General features: G+C 30.5%; 3 protein-coding genes across 4 annotated transcripts; 2 read left to right on the forward strand and 1 right to left on the reverse strand.

Annotated features, from left to right (window-relative positions):
- Positions 1-4,688: 4,688 nt before the first annotated feature.
- On the forward strand, positions 4,689-9,315 carry LOC109797212 (auxin response factor 18). 2 transcript variants are annotated; one of them, XM_020357169.3, is made up of 14 exons: positions 4,689-5,181; positions 5,470-5,585; positions 5,653-5,760; positions 5,925-5,981; positions 6,121-6,273; positions 6,380-6,464; positions 6,659-6,749; positions 6,845-7,009; positions 7,116-7,229; positions 7,325-7,397; positions 7,477-7,624; positions 7,896-8,461; positions 8,661-8,848; positions 8,947-9,315. In XM_020357169.3, exons 1-14 carry the CDS (start codon positions 5,157-5,159, stop codon positions 9,113-9,115), a joined length of 2,058 nt encoding a protein of 685 aa, XP_020212758.1. In that variant the 5' UTR covers positions 4,689-5,156; the 3' UTR covers positions 9,116-9,315. The 2 variants fall into 2 exon arrangements, with proteins under 2 accessions (XP_020212758.1, XP_020212757.1); XM_020357168.3 differs by having other exon boundaries at positions 4,691-5,181; positions 7,890-8,461.
- A 7,502-nt stretch (positions 9,316-16,817) lies between these two features.
- LOC109795788 (uncharacterized) lies at positions 16,818-17,455 on the forward strand. The gene is made up of 2 exons (XM_020355327.3): positions 16,818-17,150; positions 17,372-17,455. The coding sequence occupies exons 1-2, from the start codon at positions 16,818-16,820 to the stop codon at positions 17,453-17,455; spliced, it is 417 nt and encodes a 138-aa protein (XP_020210916.1).
- Positions 17,456-23,941: 6,486 nt separating this feature from the next.
- On the reverse strand, positions 23,942-26,029 carry LOC109797209 (fiber). The gene is made up of 3 exons (XM_020357164.3): positions 25,867-26,029; positions 25,073-25,155; positions 23,942-24,286 (listed from the first exon to the last, which is right to left on the reverse strand). The coding sequence occupies exons 1-3, from the start codon at positions 25,943-25,945 to the stop codon at positions 24,257-24,259; spliced, it is 192 nt and encodes a 63-aa protein (XP_020212753.1). The 5' UTR covers positions 25,946-26,029; the 3' UTR covers positions 23,942-24,256.
- Between the last annotated feature and the right edge of the window lies 1 nt (position 26,030).

The raw sequence follows: 26,030 nt of genomic DNA on the forward strand, positions 1-26,030 counted from the left end.
GTGAATTTAATATTTGAAGCTTAAATTTGGCATGCAAAGCAAAATTAACGTAAGAAAAACTAACGAACACAAGAAACATATGCAAAGAGAATTGCAATTATCAAGGTTGCGAGAGCACAAGTTAAAAAATTTGGTATATGTGTGCAAGGGCGGAACTATATGCAAATAAGCAAGACACTTACTTCCACTACCATATTATAATTTTACATATCATATATTTTTCTATTCAAATATATTTTAAAAAATAAAAATTATATTTTAATAAAATAAAAATCTTATATATTTAAATTATTATATGTATAAAATTTAAGTTTGAAAAATATATCTGTTTATTTGATATTTGTCAAATTTTTGAATCGAAAGTTTAATTTTGATATATGACGAAGAATATTCTTTAATAACGAATTAGTTTTTTAAAAAAATTTAATTATAATATATATATATACATATATATATATATATTAATGCTTAACTATATAACATAATATATTAAAAAAATTGATAAAATAAAATTTGTAACATACATATTTACTTTTTGTATTTTTTATTTATTATATACGTTTATTAAAAAATAAAAATAATAAAAATTGTAAGATTTATGTTCTATTTAAAATTTTATTATAAAATATATTTTTAAATAAATTATTATCTAAAAATTTATATTAGATATTAAAAACATTTTTATATCATAAATAAATTAAATTTGATTTTTATAAGGTTTAAGATATTTTTTTTTATATTTTTGTTAGTGTTATATTATTATTAAGTAGATCTTTAGAGTTGTAATTCTAACCAAATATTAAAAAAAATATCTATAACAAATAAATAAGTCATACTTAGGGCATGTATATTTAGCGAAGGTTAAACTCAAGCCTACTAAATTATAGTATATTTTAGTATGACCTAGTTGTTGGGAAAACAATTCAAATTTTCAAATTCAAATCTCTGAGATATTATTTAGATTTTAAAAGATATTGATTCTTTTAGGATATTCTTTAGAATTGAAATATATTGTATTTATTTTAGAGATTCGTTTCCTCTTTTAAGATTGTGATATATAAGTTCAATAAATAGAGACTCTTGAGATGAGAAGAATCACCCAACCTGTAGAGGGAGTCACCGCAAATGAGAGAGGAGGTCATGTGAAGGAGGGTTTCCAAAGTTTCGCCAAAAAACTTGTGAATGATGATTTTCAAGTTTTGTTAGAAAACTTGTGAAGAAGGGATTTTCAAGTTTTATCCATAAAACTTGTGAGAAAAGGGTTTCTAAGCTTTACCCACAAAACTTGAAGGGAGAATTTTCAAGATATATGTAACACATTTTGAAATAAATAAATAATGAACATCCTTGTGGACGTAGGCATGAGGAGCTGAACCACGTTAAATAAATTTGTGTGATTTTTTCCTATTTATTTTTTATAATTTTATTTTAGTATATTTCTCATCATCATTATTATGTGTAAAAGAAAATAAGTTTTTTTTTGTTCCCAACATTCTAGTAGTAATCGTAAATATAAAAATTTATAGAAAATAATTATGATATATAGTTATACTTTTAAAAGTGATATGTAAAATTTTTAATCTACATATATATGAATAAGTATTGTTTCCATTATCTAAATTTTTTTAAATTTATGACTTATATGATCGACGAAAATCATTATATTAAGTTTAAGGATCATAGATCCATTCGTACTCAATCCAACAATTCACAACATTTTAAGTGTTAAATCTAAAAGGTTAAACAATTAAATGGCCAAACAAATCACAACCTCTCAAGCATCAATTATGAAATACGTTGAAATGATGATAATTCATATTTAAGATAAATTATTTTTTTAGTTCACAATTTTATCCAATAAAAATGGCAAAAAAATAATAATGGATAAAAATGAATATAAAATGTATTTTAGCTTGAATATTATTAATTATATAATTTATTCAATCCTATTTCAGTCATTTGTTTCTTATAAAAAGAACTTCAGGTATTATTATTTATTTTATCATCTATTTAATGTTAAGTCATGAATAATATTATAATTTTAATACTTAATGGATAAAATTTAATGGTTAGACCAAAATTATATATTTTACATAATTGAAAAACTAAGTTACAGAATTATAAATTGAATTCTTAAAATCATGAATTAAATATTATAGTGGATAAACGGAAGCGTTTAGGATTCATGTTAAAGTTCAAACAAAGAACTTTTAACTGCATAGAAACACTTAAACACATTAAGTCAGATATTTAATTAGTTCGAATTTTATAGAATTGAAAAAACTTGACGATAAGAAAAGACCTTATTAAAGAGATAAGTCAAATTTCTTGACAAACATACACACTAAAGTATATATTTAATATGAATTTGAGTTCAAATATATATTATGAATTGGGCTAGTTTCACAGGATGAAACGAATTAAGGTTCAATTTTTTTTTTTGTTAAAGAGAGATGTCCACTTATAATGTTGGATGATGTATCAATTTGAATTGTGTCTCAAGGAAGGTGCATGTGAAAGAAAAAAAAACTGATATATTAAAAACACGTAATAGCTGAAAGTTTTAAGTTATGAGACTTTTGGGATGACTTTTAAAGAAGATTGTAAGCTAGGCAAGATTTTGCTCCTCTTCGTGAATTATTGGCTAACATCTCTTTATAACCATCTATCGCATTTTCGAACATTAACCACGTTAAACGCTGGTAGTTCAAGTGTGGACTAATATCTCTTGCATGGCATCAACTTTGTGAAAAGTTTGAATATTATTATACTGAGAAAACATATATTCCACGAGATAGAAAGGTTCTACAAATAGCTTAAGAAGATAAGACCATCATTAGGAAAAAATTAATATTATATTTTGCCGCCCAGAGCCACCATCCTTTTTCGCAGTTGCATTAATTCGTTTTGGTGCCACATCTCTCCCTCTCATTGCAGAATTTAGATCTCTAGCTATTTCGATTGTTAAAATCAATTCCAAGTTGTTCAACTCTATTGCTTTTCTGCCTAAGAAAATAGTTTGGTTAATGAAAAGAAGATCCTTTCTGTCTGATGCATTCGGAGTCTATGATACGCTGATTTTTATCTTGTTCTTTTTTTATAGGAAAAAAAAATCAGCCTCAATTTGTCACCACTGGTTTCTTTTCAAACTCAATAGAGAAGATCATCACAACGACATTGGTTATTATTAAAAAAAATGACATTGGTTCAATCAGGTTTTAACTTTTAACGTAATTAAAATAATTTGATTGTTAATTTCGTTATACGACTAAATTGTAGTATATAATCGATTAGGTATCCTGGCTCACGGCAAAGCTGTCTAACAGGCAAACAACACCACCAATAATGATAATAATAAAATTCAATGCTTTTTAAAAGTTAGTCACAGTTTTAAGAATGAGTCACCCCCTTCTAATTTGAAAATCACGCTAAGTTTTCACTAATTCAAGGTTTTTTTTTTTGTTTTTTTAATTTTTTTTTAACGCATTACTGGTATCTTTCACTACAGACAATTATATTTGAGCTTAAATATTATTATAAATAATTATATTTGAGTTGCATAAGCTCTTAAGTACAAGTTTATTATCGACACTTTACACACAAGTAAAAAGTTTTTCAATGGAGTAAGTACCTGTTTTAATTTCATTTTCAAAAGGCAAAAATTTAGTTTAAAAATGTTTGCAATACTCACTTCTTATATATATATATTGAGATTTTAAGATTACATTTTATAAAAATAAATGCTAATCAATTTTTAAATATTTAATAGTTTTAAAAACGAATATTGAATAATATTTATTCTTTTAAATATTTAATAATTAAAAATTAATATTTTTTATGTCAACTTTGAGAGAAAGATAAGTGAGTTAAGAGAAAAAACAAAAACCAAAAAGGAGAAAAGATGAAATAGAAAAAGAGAAAAATATGAGAAAGAGAAGAGAAAGAAACAGGGATAGAGAGAAAAATGAAAGAGGGAGGGGGGAGGGGAGAAAAGGGAAAAAGAAAATAGAGAATAAAAGATGGAAGAGAGAAACAAAATAAAACATAAGAGATATGGGGAGAGAGAAATAAAAGATACATAGGTGAGATAAGAAAACAATATGAAAAATTTCATATTCTTATTTTTTATAATAGAATTTAAAATTTTACTATTTTAAAAAATTTCATAAATAGTTAAATTTTAAATTCTTTAAAAATTCTTTCTCCATACAAACACGCTTTAGAGATTTTAAATAGTTTCCCCTCTTTTTATTATATTTATGATTTCATAAAGTTTGTACATAAATACGGGAGAAACTATTTTTTAATTTATAATTATAATATTAGTACAAATTTTTATTGTGGGAAATAAAAAACTAAATATACAGATATTGGTGCATGGTTTAGTTGAAACAAAATAATGAAACATATCGGGGTCCACCGAAAAGATTAGAAGAATTGCTCCACCCCAAAGATTAAAAGAGTTGCTTTTAGTAGAGAAGAATTATGTTATGAATTTTTTATTAGAACGCACATTTATGTCTAAACTCCAAGCATACTTGGACAGAATTACATGGTACAATACATAAATACATGTGAAAAAAGGTTAAAGGTTAAGGTGAAATGTATTTTGATGGTAATAAATAAAGTTTATACCGGTAAAGGAAGTGAAAAAAGAATAGGAGCAGCATTGTGTTACATAAGTAGAAACAAAACACATTTGTTGTTTAATAATGAAGTGTGGTTTCCACCAAATTCATGGCGAATGAGTTTGAGGAGAATAAATTACAGTAGCCTAAGCTGAGGAGAAAAGCACGCCTTGGGAATTTGTTAGGTAACGTCGATTCAGCGGAGAAAACAATCATCAACGACGACAGAAGAGCTTTCACAATTCCAAGGAAACGAAAAAGGGCAAAAGAGAAAACAAAAGAAAAACCGGTTTCGTGTTCTGTAACTGAAACGGAAGCAGCCGCATATATTATTATCCGTGGCAGTTCAGTTCAGGATCGTTACAAAAGACTGAAGCGAAAATAAGGAACTTTGTTACTTGTCATCATTACTCTATAACTCTTCTCTCTCTCTCTCTCTCTATATTCATGGGGTAATCTAATCTACTGTCACTCTGCACCTCCTTTCTCTTATTCTCTCTGTTTCGTTCTCTACTACGACGTCGTTGAATGGCACTTCCTCAGCCAGAAACAGGTCAATGGCTTATGCTTTGCTTGCTTGCAATTTTGTCGAGATTCTTCTGCTCTGCTTCAGTACTCGGAAAGTTCAACAAAGCTTGCGTTTTTTTTTTTTTTTTTTTCTTAATGTTTGTAGCAGTTTTTGAGGTTTAGAGGAACATGGGTCTGCGGCGTTTTGGTTGAATTGTTGTGAGAGTGAAAGAGAAATGTTGTTTAGTTTCCGAGGAAGCAGGCAGAGCGTTGGGTTTGATGTTGGTGAAAAACGAGGATCTTTCTTAATTGTGTTGATTTTGTGTTTGGTTAGGTGTGGGAGGTGGCGATCTGTACAGGCAACTGTGGAAGCTATGTGCGGGGCCTCTGGTGGATGTTCCTCGCGAGGGAGAGAGAGTTTTATACTTCCCGCAGGGTCACATGGAACAAGTGTGTTTCCTTTTTTGGCTATTTTTTGTGTTTGCTTTTCGAATTTATCAGAGTTTTGGTTTTGCAGTTGCAAGCGTCCACTAATCAGGGACTCAACCAGGAACTGAGCCAGCAAATTCCCCATTTCAATCTCCCACCCAAGATTCTCTGCCGCGTTATTCACTGTCAGTTGTTGGTAATGTTTTTCCTTCCTTTCCTTGTTCACTTCCTCTGCTAATGCCTATCCTCTTCTTATTTATTGTAATTTCTGTGCATAAAAAAACATTTATTGACATAAAGTTGCTTCTTAATTACCTCCCTATATTTATTTGTCATAAAGTTTTGGGTTATTTTTTGTAGGCGGAACAAGAAACGGATGAAGTTTATGCTCGTATCACCTTGCTCCCCGATTCTGTTGTGAGATTATACATTTTTCCCATACTTTTTTTTTTTTTTTTTTTTTTTTTTGCTTCAGTCTTGTGGATTCCGTTTCGTGACTCCATGTGGAAAATAGTTTTTGTGATTGAAAATTGAGACTGAGAGTGGTTTTATTCAGCAAGGTGAGCCGATGGATCGTGACCCAATACCACCCGAGACCCAAAAACAGACGTTTCACTCTTTTAGTAAGATATTAACTGCTTCGGATACTAGCACACATGGGGGATTTTCAGTTCTGCGGAGACATGCTACCGAATGTCTGCCTCAATTGGTATTTACTATTTAGCTTTCTGAGATTCCTTTAGCCAAGGCTGACTCTACATATTTAATGAAATTTTCCTCATTTTAATGCTTGCTATTTTTTTGGTTTGTTGTAGGACATGTCCCAAACTACCCCCACCCAGGAATTGGTAGCAAAGGATCTTCATGGGTTTGAGTGGAAGTTTAAGCATATATTCAGAGGTAATTTTGTTTTAATATTCCTAGTAGTATTCTTTGAGGATTTATGTTATAGTTGCATGTTCTAATTCTTAAGTGAATGAATATCATAATTAGTATTAGTATGGAGTTCAGTGAGTAATATTAGGGAACATGATTGTACATCTTTTATTTTGCTGGTGGCCAATTGGCTTCTCTTTTTGTGTAAATATGATCAGGTCAACCGAGGAGGCACTTGCTTACAACTGGGTGGAGTACATTTGTCACATCCAAAAGACTGGTTGCAGGAGATGCTTTTGTGTTTTTAAGGTGTTTAATCTTCTGTTCTTTGTGTTAATGTTTTTGCTGTCGGTTCTCTTGTGGTCTTACTCTTATGCACTTTGGTGTTGACATGGTTGTTGCAGGGGAGAGAATGGCGAACTGAGAGTTGGTGTTAGGCGTGTGGCGCAGCCTCAGAGTTCCATGCCTTCGTCTGTGATATCAAGCCAGAGCATGCATCTTGGAGTGCTTGCCACTGCCTCTCATGCAGTTTTGACAAGAACCATGTTTGTGGTTTATTACAAACCTAGGTTTGTAAGCATCTTGACATTTGTTTTTTAAGTGTCACGAGCTTAAAATTAAAATGTAACAGAATGTGTAGCCTTTGATCAACATGATGTCTTTTGATACATCCAGGACTAGCCAGTTTATTATTGGTGTAAACAAATATCTGGATGGAATCAACCGTAATGTTTCAGTTGGCATGCGTTTTAAGATGAGATTTGAGGTGGAGGACTCACCTGAGAGAAGGTATCCATTGTTGAAAACATTTATCATAGTCACTGAGTGTCACCTGGCGTTCTAGTTGGTCATTTATTGTCACATTGCTTTAATTTTTTGGTCAGATTTTCTGGTACTATTGTTGGGGTCGGAGATGTATCTCCAGGATGGCCAAACTCTCGGTGGCGTTCATTGAAGGTTGTACTTAGACCTAAATTTTTCTATCTAAATTCTTATTCTGTGTGAATTTTTGCATTTAAAGTCTTTTGTCACTTAGGTTCAATGGGATGAACCAGCAACAATTCCAAGGCCAGAGAGGGTTTCTCCATGGGAGATAGAGCCTTTTGTTCCTTCCACAGCTTTGAATGTCGCTCAACAAGTGCCGAAGAGCAAAAGGTCCAGGCCTGCTGAGGCTTCATCTTCTGGTAAGATATATTTTACCAAAGTTTTCTTGGTTAGGCCTTTTTTGGGTAAACTCATTGTAGAAGAATAAAATAACAAGTCACATAAGTTAGTTAAATTCAGCTTTTGAAGTTGTTAAATGAGTACAATAAGTTGAATTTAAGCTTGGAAAGAAACTTAATTTATTTGCTTCTGTAAGTGTTTCCTGAGAAATTTATCCAACCAAGTTTTTAGTTGTTTATCAGCTAAATAGGCATTGACTTGAGCCATGTGATGGTTTGGATGTAGAAATAGGTCCTAGTTCCCCTGCTCCAGCATTCTGGTATCATGGACCACAACCACATGACCCTACACCATTAGGTGGCACTGCAGAGGTCCAAAGCAATGAAAGCGCAGTTGTAAGGTCTTTGAGGCTGAAAGAAATTAATGGCAATCCCATGAATGGGAAAAACAACAGCTCCAAAGTCCCTGTGGAAGGAATGTGGCCTTCTTCCCCACATTTGAATGTTGTCTCTTCAAACTTTTTGGCCGACGCGAAAGCTGTTGCAGCACAATCACCTATCTCTGGTTATGCTCCTGTGAATGATGATTCGGCACCTGATCCCACAGAATGTGGTAAAAGGAGTGAGAATCCCATGGATTGCTGGTTATTTGGAGTTAATTTGACCAACAATTTTACTAATCCTGCCCTGCCGGATAAAGAACTAGGATGTCCAACAAGTGGTCCCAAAGATTCTGTTCCTGTTGCTCCATGTGAAACTGATGCTCCTCACAATTCCAATAAGGAGCACAAACAAATTATATCTGATGAGAGGCACACCAAACAGGCCAATGTACCCTCCACGAGGACTCGGACCAAGGTACCTACATTTTCACCCTAAGTCTAATATTATAAAGATTCCTTTTCATATTTTTTTCTAAGAAAGTAAAAGTAGATGAGTGGTAGGGTAGGAATATTGAATGTAACATTCTCTTTTGAACTTTTAGTCTATGGTTGTGTTGCTTTTGCATAATTTTTATCACATGTTGATGAGTGAGCTAGTGTTGTTGTTTGAGAAGGTGCAAATGCAAGGTGTTGCTGTTGGTCGTGCTGTTGACCTTACCGTGTTAAAAGACTATGATGATTTGGTTGATGAGCTTGAGAAAGTGTTTGACATCAAGGGAGAGCTTCGAGTGCAAACCAAATGGGCAATTACTTTCACCGATGATGAAAATGATACCATGCTCGTTGGTGATGATCCCTGGCCGTGAGTCATTTTACCACTCCTAGTCCTAGCAGCACCTTCAATTTTGTTTGTTTCATAAAATAAAATTAGACTTTAATTGTATTCTTCCTTCATTGCAGGGAGTTTTGCACCATGGTGAAGAAGATTTTTATTTGTGCAAAGGAAGATGTGAAGAAGATGAAAAACAAGCATTGTGCTTCTTCATCAGAGGGTGAAGAGACTCTGTTGAGCCAACATTCACATAATAGGGACGAGACTCAGCAAAACTCTTGCGATTTGACAGCGTAACTTTTTTAGTTTTTTTTTTTTTTGGTTTGGGAGGGTTTATTTAGGGTGCTTTGGTGATTTGGATTTGCTTAATTTTATGCCAACTTTAAAATTTAAAATGGTAGAGTAGTAGTGGATGTGTGAAAATGGATTAATATAATATCAAACTACAGGAACTTAAGTTGGATTTTAGGTACTTAATTTATATTAATTTGTGAATACCCTTTTTCCCCTCTCAAGTTATTTGCCTTTGACGGTTAGGCGTATTCTGCTTCAATGAATATGTTCTTGTTGGGAAGTGATATTACCAACGGCAAACGCACCAATTGAACGAAAATTACGTGCTTACAATTTGGTTGTCTATATATTCAAACCACCACTAATATTTTATGTTAATTTTTTTAGATTATTGTTTTCAATACTGAAATGTTATTTAATAAATTAATAACATTACTCATTCTTTTGTTACCATATTTTTTGGCATATCATTTAAATGTTTCCGTGTTTGGTAATGACCCAACACAATTCCTTTTTTGAGGAAAGTTGGTGTATACATTTTTACCATTTATGATCACGAATTTGTATATTTACACTTTGCTTGACAGTAGCGTGTGAATAAAATTATGTGATATTTTTAATATGAGTTAATCACTTATACATTGTTAGTGAAAAGTTTTTTATACTGATAATTAATTATATCTTTTAATTATACCATGTCACTGTTAAAAGTAAATGTGTTTATAATGACATGATATAATTAAAAGATATAATTAATTATCAGTGTAAAATTTTTTTACACTAATAGTGTATAGATGATTATCTCTTTGAATATTGAGGCTTTCCTCCACAATTACTTAATTTTCTACTTCTTTCAAAAACTATCTACATGGATAATGGATTACAATTTTCTTCTTTGCGGTGTTTAACTGAGTCATTCTAACATCAATAGAAGGACCGTTTGGTTTATGTTTCTAAAATTTGTAATTTTGTCATTTTTTTAAGTTTAAAAGCGTGCATTTAAAAAACTCATACAATTGTTTTAATTTTTGAATATATTTTCAATTGTATAAAGTTTTATTTTCAATTTTAAGTTTTTAACGATAGAGAATAGTGTTTCGACTAGTTCAAACTTTAATGCATAATTTTTTATTGCAATAAGATTGTCTTTCCTGATGAATACTTATAATTTGAATAAATTAAAAAACGCTTATCATTTGAGTTTTTTTTTTATTTTTGAAACGTTTGAGTGATTATTGTCTGTAAATAAATTATAGCACATTGAATGATGCATTGCGAAGAATTTATTCCATGTGCAGAACGTCACTTTTGCTGATGTTACACATTTATAGACTGGCCATAGAAATCTTTTTGCAAATATAGAATTATGTTTCTTGCATTGTCTACCTTGTAAGTTGTCCAAAAATTAAGGTTGCTTCCAACAAGATCCTCAAATTTTGCCATAAACCGAAGGAAAGATTGTTTTTAAAATGGAAAAAAAAAATGGCAAAGTCAAAGGAAGTATGCTGTTTCAAGTGCAATAATCAGACAACCACTGTCTCTGCCTCTGGATGCATCTCCTTTGGGTTTCACCTTTCAAAATTGGGTCTCAGAGACCACTTTGCTTCTTTTTTTTCTTTTTTCTTTTTTTCTATCTATTATCTCTCTTATTATGTTTCAAAATGCTCTTTTATATTATTTTTCATTCTTTGTTTTTTACTGGTTTAGTCAAACTTAGAAGGGGTGTTTTATTGATCACCCAAATTTGTGTAACTTTCTATCGTTGCTATGGTTTAAATGTTTTTTTTTTTATAAATGTAATGATAATGGGATATTCACAAAATTTTATAATTTTCAATAAATTTTAATCAAAGTATTTTTCTAATATATAGCAAAAAAAATCTTTAGTTTATAATATTAATACATATTATTAATGTGTCAAATATAATGCATCATATTAATACTACACTATCAGTATATAAAATTTGTTAACATTTTATATTTTTTAGATAGAGATAATTTAACGAAAATTTATAACCTCAAGGTTTGATAACTTTTATTTATTGATAAATGATAATTTTTTAAACATAAGTACTTACATTACAAAATATAATTTTATGAAAGATCTTTCAGCGTCTTACTGGTGTATTAATTCATATGAAATGAATTATCAGATTTATTGGGGTTTTATTTATGAAAAAAATAGCTTAGTGTTGTCCTTATTGAAAGTGGAAGCAGTGTCCAACATATATTTATGAAGAAGATAATGAAAATTCAATGCATATTAAGTTGGTCAAAACAAGAGAATCTAAGTGGGACCTTGTATGATTTCCCAATAAGTGTAGTGCTAAATATAGGAGATCTGAACTGAATCAAAAAGTAAAACAAGTAATCGATGCAGATATCAAGTGAGTTTTCCGTGCGTCACCAAATCACCATTCACCAATACCATGCACTTTTGTTTAATTTGTTGCCATGGCATGATATAATCTCTTTTCAAACATACTGCCTTCATTAACTTGTTCTAATAAATTAATCTTTTCGCAACTTTCTTTTATAATTGTTCCATCTTCCTTTAATGTATTTATTTTTCAACCACAGAATGTTACAATTATGTTATATTATTTTATGTTCAGTCACTTCACTTTCTAAAATTTTTACATTGTTTAGTTAAAATAAATAAATAATGTAAAACAACTAAACAAGGCAAAATTCATAATTCATAATTTAGTTTATAAAAAATAAGATAAATATCTTCCATTTGATATATATAGTGTACCAAATTTTAAAATTAAAGTTAATATAAAAAATAGTATTTAAAAAAATAATAAAAATATATAATAAAAAAAAACGCATTATACAGAAAAGAATTCCAAGATTCAATAATAATGATAATTCTTAAAAATGCTCTTATCTAAAAAGGAATATTAAATTATAATATATATACGGGCAGATAATGTAGAAAATCAGCTCAATTTTCTCATCATTGGTGAAGATATGACAACAAAATTACAAAAAAATTATAAATGAAATTTTAATCCTAACTTAAAATCTCAACATCAGTTAAAAGAAATGCTTTTACAAGTGTTACAAAATATTGTGTAGGGTGTATATTTTGTTAGGAATGCGAGGTTATGATTCCAATTTAGATGCTATCGTGCTGAAAAATAACGATGTTATCGTGTTAATCAAGAGAAAAACTATATAAAAAAAAATGAAATTCTCACAAATAATAGTAGGTTTTATTGTAATGTTTTCAATCTTTTTCTGATAGGATGGCAAAACTATATATCTCAATAAAATTGGTCTTCGGCTGAAAGTAGTACGAGTCTATGGTTTGAGGCTTTATGCCAAGCCCACTTCAGCCCACTGGACGAGCTGACGGTTTTGTTTCTAAATTTGGGCCTTGTATAAGGCCTTTTACTTTAGGCAGATGATAAACACACCTCCACTCTCGTATAAGCACACCTCCTTTTTTAAAATATATATATAAAATGTCTAAATTACCCTTAAAAAAAAAAAAATTCCTAAATTTATACTCCCTTTCTCCACACCTCCGGTACCCCCGCATCTCACACCCCCCTTCCCCGCACTCCAAATTCACAGAAACCTCTTCCTTGATCAAATTCACAGCCACAACACCAATTTTGACACTCTCACTGGCCACAAATTGGACGTAGGGGAACAATAGGAATCCAAACGCCGTGATGATCGCCACGAAAATCACAACGTCGGCCACCACTGATCGGGATCGCCGGCACGGCGGAGCCTGGAGGGAATTGGGGGTTTTCCGGTGCCTCGATTTCGAGCCGCCATGGGTTGGTCAACGGAGGAGTTGCAGAGAGAGATTGAGCTATGGAAATAGACCATTTCAATCACAAACCCAGAAACCCCCAAATTGAATCAATCCCAGATCAGAAACCATGTATATAACAACAACGATTAAAAAAAAATGGGGGGTGCGAGGATTGAAATGGGTTTGGGTTCGAAGGAAAGGCCTTCGCATTCCTAATCCGGTAGGGGGCCGGACGGCTTTGTTTGCCCCAGCTTGGCTAATCGCATCCCCGCGCAACGATATTCTGCGCCCCTTACCGTTCTCGCTCAGTCTTCAGAGACTAGCGGAATCCTTCTGTTACCGGATTTCGGGACCAGACAGCTTTATTACCGGCTCGGCAGATATCAATGCTCCTGATGTCTGGATTGCTTGCTAATGCCCGGAAGAGAGAAGAAAGATCGTATTTTAGAAAACTAAGACTAGAAATTCTGCATCCACTTTCCGGGAAAGCATTATGGTGGGGTGTGGGATGTGGGAAAGAAGGGTGCGGGGAAGGGGGTGTAAATTTAGAAATTTAATTTTTTTAAAAGATAATTTAGACATTTTATATATATTTTTTAAAAAAGGGAGTGTGCTTATACGAGGGTGGAGGTGTGTTTATCATCTACCTTTACTTTATGCCTTCTTCGGCTGATGGTGGCAAAGCAAGGAATACTTACAGAATGGATGAGTAATTGGTTAGTTCCATTTTTTTCTTCTTTTTTTTCAGGATTTTATTTTTCTGATTAGGATTTATTAGCAGCACTGTAAATAATCAGTAAATTATTTGATGAATAAACGATGCGTTAGGTTGGTTCTTGCGTGGACTCAACTCTAATTCAGCAAGATTCTTTTACACCTTTTGGCCTAATTAATAAAATCAATTTGAAATTCTCGCAAGTTAAGTAAATCAAATCGTGATTTTATGTCGAGTTATCGGCTTTGACCTTTTTGAACCCTATTTCGAGTTACTTCGAATTGAGTTTGTATTGAAAATGAATGAAATTGGGTGTTTATTACATTGTATTAAGTAAAGCCTTTGTAATTATCTATTTATTTATTTTAATAAAAAGCACGTTGCATTTGTTGAATTTTCTTAAAAAATTGTGTATAACACTCGTTGTACATGTATAGCCCGTTGGAACAGGGGATAGAAAGTGGGAAGGAGAGTAAGCTTTTAAAATAAAAATAGAAAGAAAATGAAAGAAAAGAGAAAATATACTTTTTATTTATGTAAAATCATTTTTTTTTTTAATGAATTGACATGTATTTACCATAGGTAATAAATTGAACAGAAATCCAAGTAATTAGATTCACAGGTACTCAAGTTATAATTGTTTAGTAAAAATTTGGTACTAAACAGAGAATTTAATAAAAAAATTAGTGTTATTCAACAAGAAATATTAAAATTTATGAAAAAAAATATATATTGTGGAGTTTGAATTTATAATAAGTATGAAGAGAGATTGATTCACTAATTTTTCCAAACAAATCTTCTTAAATTTTCATTAATATTTAAAATTATACAAATAATTTAACAGCTCGTAGTAATATTTAAGGAAAATTTTAATTCTTTGACAATTTTTTTATTAAAAATCTGTATTAAAGTTAGGGACTAAAAGTCGAGTAATAAGATTTACTTTATTCTTAGCAATGAATGTTATATAGGTTGTCATTTTTATAAAAGATTTTCTAACCTCAATTAAAAATTATAAAATCGTGTATAGATTGATCAAACTACAACAAGCATTAAACATAAAATAGGTAAAAATGATTAATTGGATTAAAGACATTCATTGAATGGAAAACAGAAAAATTAAATAGGTGGAAAACAGAAAAATTAAATAGGTACAGTAATTACTTCAATCTCTAATAATAGAGACTTAATCACTCATAACTAAGGATTAATAAAAATATTTAACGAGTATTTTAGAGATTACAGATATAAAATAGTTTAAAAAATATTGTCTTTATTTGTAGTGGTATTAGTGAATGAATCTGCCAGTGTCGGTGCTGGGTCCTAATCTCCTTAAAGCTAACCAAAACAAATAAACGTAAAATCCTAAGTTGATTGAATTTGTTTTGTCTTTTATAGACACAATTTTTTTTTTTTTAACAAAATGGTAAATCAACAGTGCTGCAGCAGTTAGTTAAGAAAGGTGCTTTCCCATAAATAACACGGCTTTTATGTTTGAAAAAAAAAATTATTTATTTTATAAATAAATTTATTTAAACTTATTTTATTCAATAATTTATATTTTATATTAAATTTTAATAATTTAATTATTAAATTTAAAATTTTTAATGTATAAATTAAATTTGTAAATTTTTAAAAAATTTAAAAATTACTTGATATTTCATTTCATTAATTTAAATTAATGTATAAAATAATTTTATGATTATTCATTAATTTAAATTAATGAAATAAAATATTAAATAATTTTTAAATAATGTATTTGATTTTTAGATATAAAAAATTATAACTCTTTATTTTATTTATTAAAAATAGAAATATATAATTAAATTTAAAGAAATTCCACACAACTCTAATGCTTAACCTAAAGTTTGAATCACTACCCAATTAGCTAGAGGAAGGAAAATAAGAACTTAGGGAAGTTGGAAGAGAAATGTTTCTCCATATTTTTTAAGTCATTCTCTCTAAGTTTATTTAAGAAACCTATGAAACTCAATTTAAAAAAAAAAAGTTATATATTTTTCCTTTAAAAATTGTCATATACTCAAAGATATTCTTAAGTGATCAAAACTCTTTAGGAATTTATCAAATCTAGAGTTCCTTAACAATTAAACAACAATATACTACCACATATAAATAAACAATTATTAATAAAAATATACGGTATTATACTATATTAAATTTTAATATATTAAACTTAAATGAATAAATTAAAGTTTTATATTAAATAGATTAAGTTTATAGCTGTTTATAAAATTTGAAAAATTAATTGATATTTTATCAAATAAATTGACATAATATATTTTTTCTTATAATATAAGTAAATATTAATTATAAATATTTGATTTATATAAAATTCAATATAGAAATTAATAAGAATATATATATATATATATATATATATATATATATATATAGATAAAAAAGAAGTTAATACAATGGGGAGTTTTTTCAAGAGAGTACTTGTGTGAGTTGTGACGATAATTACATATGTTTGCCTTTGCATGGTTGTTGACTTATGACTCGTGACGGTGGTGGCCATAATGATTATACATATTAGATTAGGTTAGCTTAGCACCAGGGATTTGGGGGGAAAAAAGAAGGTGAAAAGTGAGGTGTGAATGTCATTGTCTTTTCATGCTACAGTCTCCATTTTGTTTTCTTCCTTCCTCTGTCGGCTATCATGTCAATATGAAATATTTTGCTTTAAATATGTTTTATTATTTATAATTTGAGTGTATGTTTAGAGGATTGTGAATTTGACCCAATTAATATGATTTTGTATTATTGAGCGTAAATCCTAATTTTGTAAAATTAATTTTAAAGGGAAGTACTCTATGTTTGAAAGCATTTCTTTTATAAGGAAATTAATTGTAAGAAAACTTATTCAACAAAAAAAAGTTATCTAAATTTTTTCATATTATTAAAGGCAATTTTAAACCCAATTAATATTAGTTTGAGTTGATATAAGTGACAAGAATGAGGTTGCTTAATTAAGTTGTCAAATCGAATTTTGTCTCTCAAAAATACAGAAAACATAATATTATCCCTCATGTCTGAAAGAAAAAGAAGTTGTTCATAATTTACATCCCAATTTGGCATCCTAAGCTATACGTGAAAATAAGCTATTTATAGATAAGATTGTAGAGAAGGGCTTAAGGGTATAAGGGTGCAGCGCGAGAGAGTGGAGAGTGGAGAGTGAAGAGTGAAGAATAAGAATGAGAATAGAGAGAGAGGAGCAGAAGAGCATAGAAAATGAGAGATCCCCACTTCACAGCTCAGCTTCAGTTCCATTTCGTTGGGAAGAAGAGCCAGGAAAGCCATGGCCATGCAGTGCCCTCATTTCCTTCTCCAACGTTAACCCCCCTAAGTCCTTGGAACTCCCTCCCAGGTTGCTCTTCAAAATGACTTCCAACTGCTACGCCTCTCAAACCAAACCACCAGGGGCTGCCTCCTTTGCTTCTTGGACCAAAAACATCTTCAAACTCAACAAAAGACACATCAACCCTTCTTCCACCCTCTACCATACCAACACTCCCTTCTGCTTCTGGGTACCTCTATTCTTTGCCTAATCTAGCACACTACTTTTTTTTATTTATTATTATTATTATTTAGTCTACATCCTTGGAAAATTATTTATTTAATATTTTAGGTTATGATAGGATATCAACTTGATTTGTGTGATTTACTCAATTATGTCTTCCGGTGTTAAAAACCTCCCTCAACCTCTCTAATTTTGCCCTTATGTCTTTAAATTTTTTTTTTTCTGCAGACGAGTATTTGTGATGGCTTCAAGCAGGTGGTTCCTTGGAAGAGTAAAAAACTGAAGCAAGATGGGAGTGGCATTAGCCTCTAATTTTATTTTTCTGGGCACCGTCGTCTGGTGAAAAATAAATTATTATCGCCAAGCTATCTGTACCATGTTTACTTTGTGACATCCTAATTTATCCCGTGAAAGTTGTACATGATATGTAGTTCATGTTCATGCATTGCTTACTGCTTAATTAATTGAAGTTGACATGATGTTATTGTTACAGTCACACCTAGTCTCTGTCTTATGCCTCGGCCCACACACATCGCAAATGGATTGTCGGTAACTTTCTTTCGTAGCGGAAACAAACAAAATGAATAGGTGAGAAAAAGAAAAGGGAAGAAAAGTAACAAATAAAATCCAAGTTTAAGTTGTTGGATAAATCATAAAAGTAAGTAAAAGAGAATCCAAGAAAAGGTTAATTTTTATTATATTATATTTGATTAAATAAAAAAATAAAATGATATTATAAATTAACTTTTATATATGTCTTCATAATTAAGTTTATTATTTTAATAATTTTTAATTAAACAAGTTCATATAATCGATGATAATCATAATTAATTATATATATTTAAGAGTCCACATATTCAATTATATTTACTATGTAATTGATTATATAAATATAGAAAATAACTATAACTTAAAATTTGATTTTCATAATCAATCATGTAATAAACATAATCGATTATCGTTATTAATAATTATATCACGTATACTATTGATCGTTATGTCTACAGGGTTCAAATATAAAAATTTACTATTTCCTTCCAATCCACTCATTTAAGCATGTGTTTAAAAAATTATTAAAACCACCAATTTCATACTCTCTCCTTTAATCACTTACATCAAACACAAGATTTTCTCTCTTCCACACTCTCCCCCTCCCCTCTTTGTCCTTTCTTCACAATTTATCTATACCAAACAGACCGTAATAGTTTGTCAAAATAATATCATTCATAATTTCATATCTACTGATATATTAATTGTTGATGCATCAAATTAATGGATAGTGTGGTATTATAAAATATAATGTCATACGTATAGTTAACATAAATAATTAATTTTTAGTGATTCATCTATTTATAAAATTTGGGGTGTGATTTTTTTTTATTATCTATTTTACTTTTGGTCTTGTATTATAAGTACTTTAATCTAAACCGATAATATTGAAAACTCTCTTGATCACGTCTTATGATTAAAAGAATTTTTACTTAATGAAATTTTATCTTTTCAAAAATAAATAAATAAATAAACAATTAACATGTTAAGTTAACAATTAACCTATTACATTAATAATTAATATGTACTATTATTTATTGAAATGTTACGTTAACAATTAATTAATTGATTTAAGTGATTAATTAAAATATTAATATGCAAATTTTTATAAATTAAGTAGTAATATATATAATTTTAAAAATTAATGATAAAGTTTATAAAACTATAAAATATAAGTGATAAAAAAGTATAATTAAATATTTATTTTTATTATTTGATGCCACTGAGTTTAATTAAAAAATAAAATTTTCAGTGATTAGATTCATGTAGTCGGCCATGCAATAATACTCTATATTCAACACAAAAATTTATAAATATTGGTTCCTAGACTTGTGCGACGCATGAGAGAGAGATCTTTTTACTCCGGAGTAATACCTAGACTTATTCTGTTTAGTAACTCATATTTTATATTAAATTTTAATGATCCAACCGTTCAATTTCAAGTTCTTAATGCATAGATCAAATCTGTAAATTTTTAAAAAATTTAAAAATCATTTAATACTTCGTTGCAGATTTTAAGTAATGACAACTCACAATGTTAAAAGTTAATAACATCCCATTACGCATGGACAACACAACAAACAACCATTTCCCACTAAACTCCTTCAAAATCAATAATATATCATATTTTCTTTTTTAACATAAATTTTTACTCAAATAATATATAATGAAATATAAATAAAAATCTAAAATAATAAAGATAGTTTCACTTATAATGAAAAGGAGTTTTACAGAGGTAACTCTAGTTAATTCATAATTGATATATATATATATATATATATATATATATATATATATATATATAGTTTGATTAAAAAGAGAAAAATAAGAAATGATAGAGAAATTTGAGAGTTAAAGATCCAACATACATTTAACTTTCTCATTTTTTGTATTTAAATACTTTATTGGCAACATAAATAGATGGAGAATGTGAATTACATATTAGAAAAGAGAATATTAATAAGCGTAAGTTAAATATATATTTTAAATTTTAAATTCAATTAATAACTACAATTCATAATATAACAAATTATTAAAAGAAAAATGTTAAGTTTCAGTTGTTTAAATAAGTTTTCTTAATGTCTTGGTCTTTCTTAGAAATTTGTGGGATTTACTTTTACTATTTTTTTTTTGTTATATTTTGAAAAATGAACTCTTACAACTCAAATACGTACACATCCAGTGAGCTACGTGATGATAATGAGTAGATTTTTCATGCAGCCCATACATGCAGTCCGCAGCCCATGCAGCTCATAGTTTTTCTGTTATTTTTGTTTCATTCGCTTTTCTGTTAGCATCATTGTATCGAATCTTTTCCGTTTTGCTTTTTTATCTTTTGCCTTTGTGTTAGCAGACCATGCACCTTCTCTTTCTTCTCGTTCCCTTGTATTTATATGGGATATTTTTCAATAATGAAGATAAGAATGAGGTTGCATTTTCTCTCATTTCTTCTTTCGTTTATTCAGCTTTATATTCTTTCTGGTTTTGTGATGGTATCAGAGCTCTTCCATTGAAGAGTTCTATTGCGCTACTCGTTCGTTATTTTTTCTTCATGACTTCCGTCTCCTCAATCATGAGTGAAGGAGCGGAATCTTTAGCCAATATACATAGTTATTTGTATCTTCATCCCAGCGAAAATCCTGCCACTTCTCTTGTTTCCCCTGTTCTCGAACTTAATAATTACCATACATGGAGCAAGTCCATGGAAACAACTCTTAGTGCCAAAAACAAACTGGAGTTCATTGACGGAAGTGCTCCAGAACCAGCCATTGATGATAGGTATCACAGTGCTTGGAGAAGATGCAACAACATGGTTGCATCATGGATTGTTAACCCCGTCTCTCTTCCCATTCGGCAGAGCATTGTCTGGATGAACAAAGCTGAGGATATATGGCGCGATTTGAAGTCACGTTATGCACAGGGAGATCTTCTTCGTGTTTCTGAACTACAACGTGAGGCTTCATCCATCAAACAAGGAGACCTTTCAGTCACTGAATACTTCACTAAGCTTCGTATAATATGGGACGAGTTGGACAATTATAGACCCGAGTTGATGTGCAAGTGTTTGAACAAATGTTCCTGTGATGTGCTTCCCAATATTACTCAACGAAGGATTGAAGACCAAGCCATGCAGTTCCTTCGCGGCTTAAACGATCAATACAACAATGTACAATCACATATATTGCTCATGGAGCCTCTTCCTCATATCACTAAGATCTTCTCTTACGTGGTCCAACAGGAGAGACAACTGCAGGGGAAGATTTTTGCTAGTAATGCCAATACTGCATCATGTACGTTTTGTGGGAAGGTTGGGCACAATGAGAATGTATGTTTTAGAAAACATGGTTTCCCTGATTCTAAGGAAAACAAACCTTCATTTGGAAAAGGGAGCAAAACTTGCTCTCATTGTGGAAGAAGTGGACATACAGTTGACTCATGCTATAGAAAGCATGGTTTTCCTCCTGGTTTCAAAACGCAAGCTAAAAATAGCAACTCCAATGTTAACAACACCATGACTGATGAGGGAAGAAGGGTCACTGCTCAAAATGAACAGAAAGGTGAGAAACAGGATTTTCATCTCACAGCACAGCAATATCATACCGATATTCACTACAGAGCTATTTTTCGGGTTCTTAGATACCTGAAATAATCCCTTGGTGCTGGCATATTTCTTCCCTCTTCAAGCTCATTGCAATTAAAAGGTTTCAGTGATTCGGATTGGGCAGGTTGCTTGGAAACTCGTCGTTCAGTGACAGGATACTCTGTCTACCTTGGTGACTCTTTAATTTCGTGGAAGTCAAAGAAGCAAGCTACGGTTTCAAGGAGTTCATCTGAAGCTGAATACCGAGCTCTTGCCTCAGTTACATGTGAAATACAATGGCTTTCTTTCCTTCTTGACGATCTTCGAATCCCTTATGAGAAACCTGCTTTGCTCTTTTGTGATAATGATTCCGCTGTCTAGATTGCTCATAATCAAGTCTTCCATGAGAGAACAAAGCATATCGAGATAGATTGCCATGTTGTTCGTGGAAAGATTAATCTTGGTGTTCTTAAGCTACTTCCTATATCTTCTTTGTTGCAACTTGCAGATATTCTTACAAAAGCGCTTCATCCTCATGTTTTCAAAAACTGTTATGGCAAGCTGGGAATGTCTAATATCCATTCTCAGCTTGAGGGGGGCTCTTACAACTCAAATACGTACACATCCAGTGAGCTACGTGATGACAATGAGTAGATTTTTCATGCAGCCCATACATGCAGTCCGCAACCCATGCAGCTCATAGTTTTTCTGTTATTTTTGTTTCATTCGCTTTTCTGTTAGCATCATTGTATCAAATCTTTTCCGTTTTGCTTTTTTATCTTTTGCCTTTCTGTTAGCAGACCATGCACCTTCTCTTTCTTCTCCTTCCCTTGTATTTATATGGGATATTTTTCGATAATGAAGATAAGAATGAGGTTGCATTTTCTCTCATTTCTTCTCTCGTTTATTCAACTTTATATTCTTTATGGTTTTGTGATGAACTAAATCATTCGAATAGATTGAAAAATTGGTGAACTGGTCATCCGATCGTTTTAAGTAAATTACAAAATTAGTCTAACGAAAAACTAGTCAAGAGCTAATAAAAAATTGGTGCAGGTCAATAATTTTTTTAATACAATATTATTTAATATTACTTAAAAGCATCACCTTAAACTATATCATTTTATTTATTATTCTAAATATAAAGTTAATGTTAAGTTTTTATTATTAAAAAGTTATAATGTTATTTTTTAATATTATTTTGTATTATTTAATATTATTATTGTTTTATTAATATTGGTCCAATCATAGTTTAAGCACTAGAAAAACCGTTTGAATGACAAGTTTAGTTTTAAAAATATTGATTTTTTTAACCTTTTTACAGATGTCTAAATTATTTTAAAATACGATTGTCATGTATTTTCAGTTAGTTTTAAACCGGTTTACTGGTTGAAAATTGTTTTTTTTTCCCAATTAGTATTATATCATTTTTGTATATAATTGTTTTTTTTTGCCAAGCAAATATGAAGAACAAATGGCCCATGCAGGTCTCGAACCTGCGACCTTCGCGTTATTAGCACTTTTTGTATATAATTGTTTTGTGACTATATTTATTTCAATATTTATTTTGTTATTCTTACTTTTTCTTGTTCATCTTTTTGTGCTTTTAACATTTGATATTTTACCACCATGAAATATAATTGGTCTCTTAACAATGTCATATGGTTGACAAGTATTAATGTCATTAAAAAAGAAAATTAGGTGAAAAATAAAAAAGTAATTATGTCTGGACTCATAATGATCATGTCATATTTAAATAAGACTGCCTCTTATAAAATATATTTAGTTACATATTATTACAAATTCTCACGCATGAGGAAATCTTTTTCTTCTTTTACAATCTTGGTTTTTGTCTCCATAAGAAAAACCATACTTAGTTGTTAGGGTGGCGGTATTCTAGTTTGTATATATAAACATCATCTTAATAAAATGGTAAATTAAACTAAACTTTTGTAATAACCAATTAATTATTTATATATTATTAGTAAAAGATTAGTTAATTTAGTTATATAGAAGATATACTATAATTACATATTTATTTAAGAGTTAATCACCTATACAATGCCAGTGTAAAATTTTTTACACTAACAATCAATCATATCTTCTAATAGTGTCATGTCAGTTGCTTATTTAATGAAATAATAATAAAATAAGCAACTTTAAAAGATATAATTAGTTGCCAGTGTAAAAAATTTTACACTGACAGTATATAGGTGATTAACTCTTTATTTAATTAAATTGTTTGTATTTTAGATAACATTACTTAAAAGGCATCAAATACCCTTGCGTATAAGTGATACAGTAAACATTTGTCTAATTATTAGCTCATATATCTCTGGAATTTAGTTCTAGAGGCTTAAAACCGACAAAATAAACAGTTTTATGATTATTTTTAGAACTTTAAAGACTCGTTTAAAAATACTACATGAAGAAAGACCCAAATAAAAAAAAATTTAACTTAAGAGACCTTTGTTCAAATTCCCAAATCATGTAGAAACCAACTGAATAATTTAACAAATAAAATATAAACTCATTTGCAATACTTGAAATATTTTTACTTTTTTAGGGTGGGAGTAGATCCTTAAGTTTTCAGTATTCAAGAAGAGGACCGCCTAAACCTCATCAAAATTTTAGTGTTCTTAATGTTTAAATGCCAACAAGCTCAAATATCAAACAACAACATCAGCATTGTGTTCAAATTTACTTATCCAAAAATCCTTCACATTGACCCATAGAAACAATTTCAGAAATCGTATTTGCTAGTACAGGCAGAATTAATCAAGCGGCAGATGAACTGGCATTCAACCCAACTCAAACTAAATTAAAATGAAATCACTGAATGATTCCAGAACAGATAGAGATCGTCAGAAAGGGAAGCTAAATCTGATATTCCGTACTCTTATTTCTCTTACGTTGAGAATTAAAATAAGTTCATACAAGGAAGTTGGCAAATTTGCACTTTGTATCTCTCAAGTAATCACCTTTTATTTTTTACCAGTCATACCTGCAACCACCTGCAATGATCAAGACTTTAGACACCAATATCAGGAAACGATAAATGTGGGCAAAAAGCACATTAGAGCATCTTCGAAACTATGGTGAAGATTCTTAACTCAGTGAGCCTTGTAATGTTAAATGGTATTTTAAAAACATTTAACTTGTTTTCTCTCTAATAGTGCAATCCATAAGAACTTAACATGAATCCAGCAATTGTCTTGCAATTCTTAAGAAATGTTAAGAACGGTTATTTATATAAGCAACAGTTCTTATATATTAGTGTCGTGTCAATCACTTTAATAGTAAAGCTTCTTCATAAGAACTTATTCTTAAGTTTAAGAACCCTATAGGTAACTCCCATTGGAGGTGCTCCAATAACCCTTCAAAACAAACAATTTTTGCTACTACGGCAGGTTAACATCTATTTAGGGGTTTTAAAGGTGTCTCAAGCTGTATGAGTGGATGAAACTGAAAGCGAGGGATGGTTTTCAAAACCCAGCTGCATACACTCCGACTCTGATGCTGAAACTCGTTTGTTTCAAAGCAATTTTTCTTTAAAAGCTCTAATTATACGTTGTAAAGAAAGATGGGGACGGAGTACTCTCTACTAACATTGGAAAAAATGGAAGACTATTCAGGAGTCTAGACTCTAGACCTTTAGATTTGAGGCCATTGCACCACCAAGACGAATTTTAGTATGAAGAATGTTATTACTAGTGATGAAACAATATATTTTATATATTGATACAACTGCTGGGGTTTGAAAACACTGTCACAAGGTTAGTGTCAAAAGCAACACTCACATCGCTTAAAGCAGGTTGAGGAGGTTGCTTGGTTGCCTGATATGAATCCAACATGGGCCTAACAAAAGCCGGAAGAAATAGACCTGAGGAGGATTACACAGCATAATAAGTGAATAGCCTGTCAGTAGAAAATGACTATATTCAAAGAGAAATATGTTCAATTTTATGCTAAATCCAATTTTGAGTAGATTCGTGACACAGTATATACTTGTCATCAAGAACAATAGTTAATCAAAGGAAAATTTAAAACCAGAGAGGCAAACCTCTTACTAGATTCTTCCCTTCCTAATGAACAAAAGAGGGGAACTGAGGGAAAGGAACGAGAGAATTCTGTGCTTTTACTTTCAACCCTAATTTTACAAAAAATATATATAAAGACTAATTCAAATTCAGGTTGTAAGGTGCACAAACATCAGGATAGAACAAGAAATATAATTTTCTTGATTGGGATTCAAGTGATTCATGCCAAGTTTCAGACAATCTTATCAAATAAAAGCATAGAATATTCAATCATAAATGTAAGTGACACTGATACAATTTTCTAGATGTAAGTGACATTCATGTAGTCAACAATGGACATGAAGAATGTCAGGGGAATCTGACAAAATCGAATCTACGTTAAAATCTATTTCCCAACCTTCGAAATACTATAATTTTCTGTAAATCGATTGCAGCATTCCAGCAATCGCACTAAAATGAATCCCAATAAACGATTGCAGAGAGAAAGCTAAATCAATGAGCACATGGAATTATTGGCGAAAAGGCGAAGGTAGAGATTAGGGTTTTGAGAATACCAAAGCCAGCGATGAGACAGGAAGCAGCGACAACAGGCTCTTGAACAACGAACATCTTCAACTTCTCCATCACTGCCATTTTCGATTTCGATTTGGAATTTCCTTTCTAGCTTCCGCTACCTTACTTTCGATTTTGTGAATGCCTCAATTTTTCGTATCTTCTT

The sequence above is a fragment of the Cajanus cajan genome, chromosome 11 (genome assembly GCF_000230855.2).
Source record: "Cajanus cajan strain Asha chromosome 11, NIPB_CcT2T_4, whole genome shotgun sequence".
Taxonomy (NCBI): domain Eukaryota; kingdom Viridiplantae; phylum Streptophyta; class Magnoliopsida; order Fabales; family Fabaceae; genus Cajanus; species Cajanus cajan.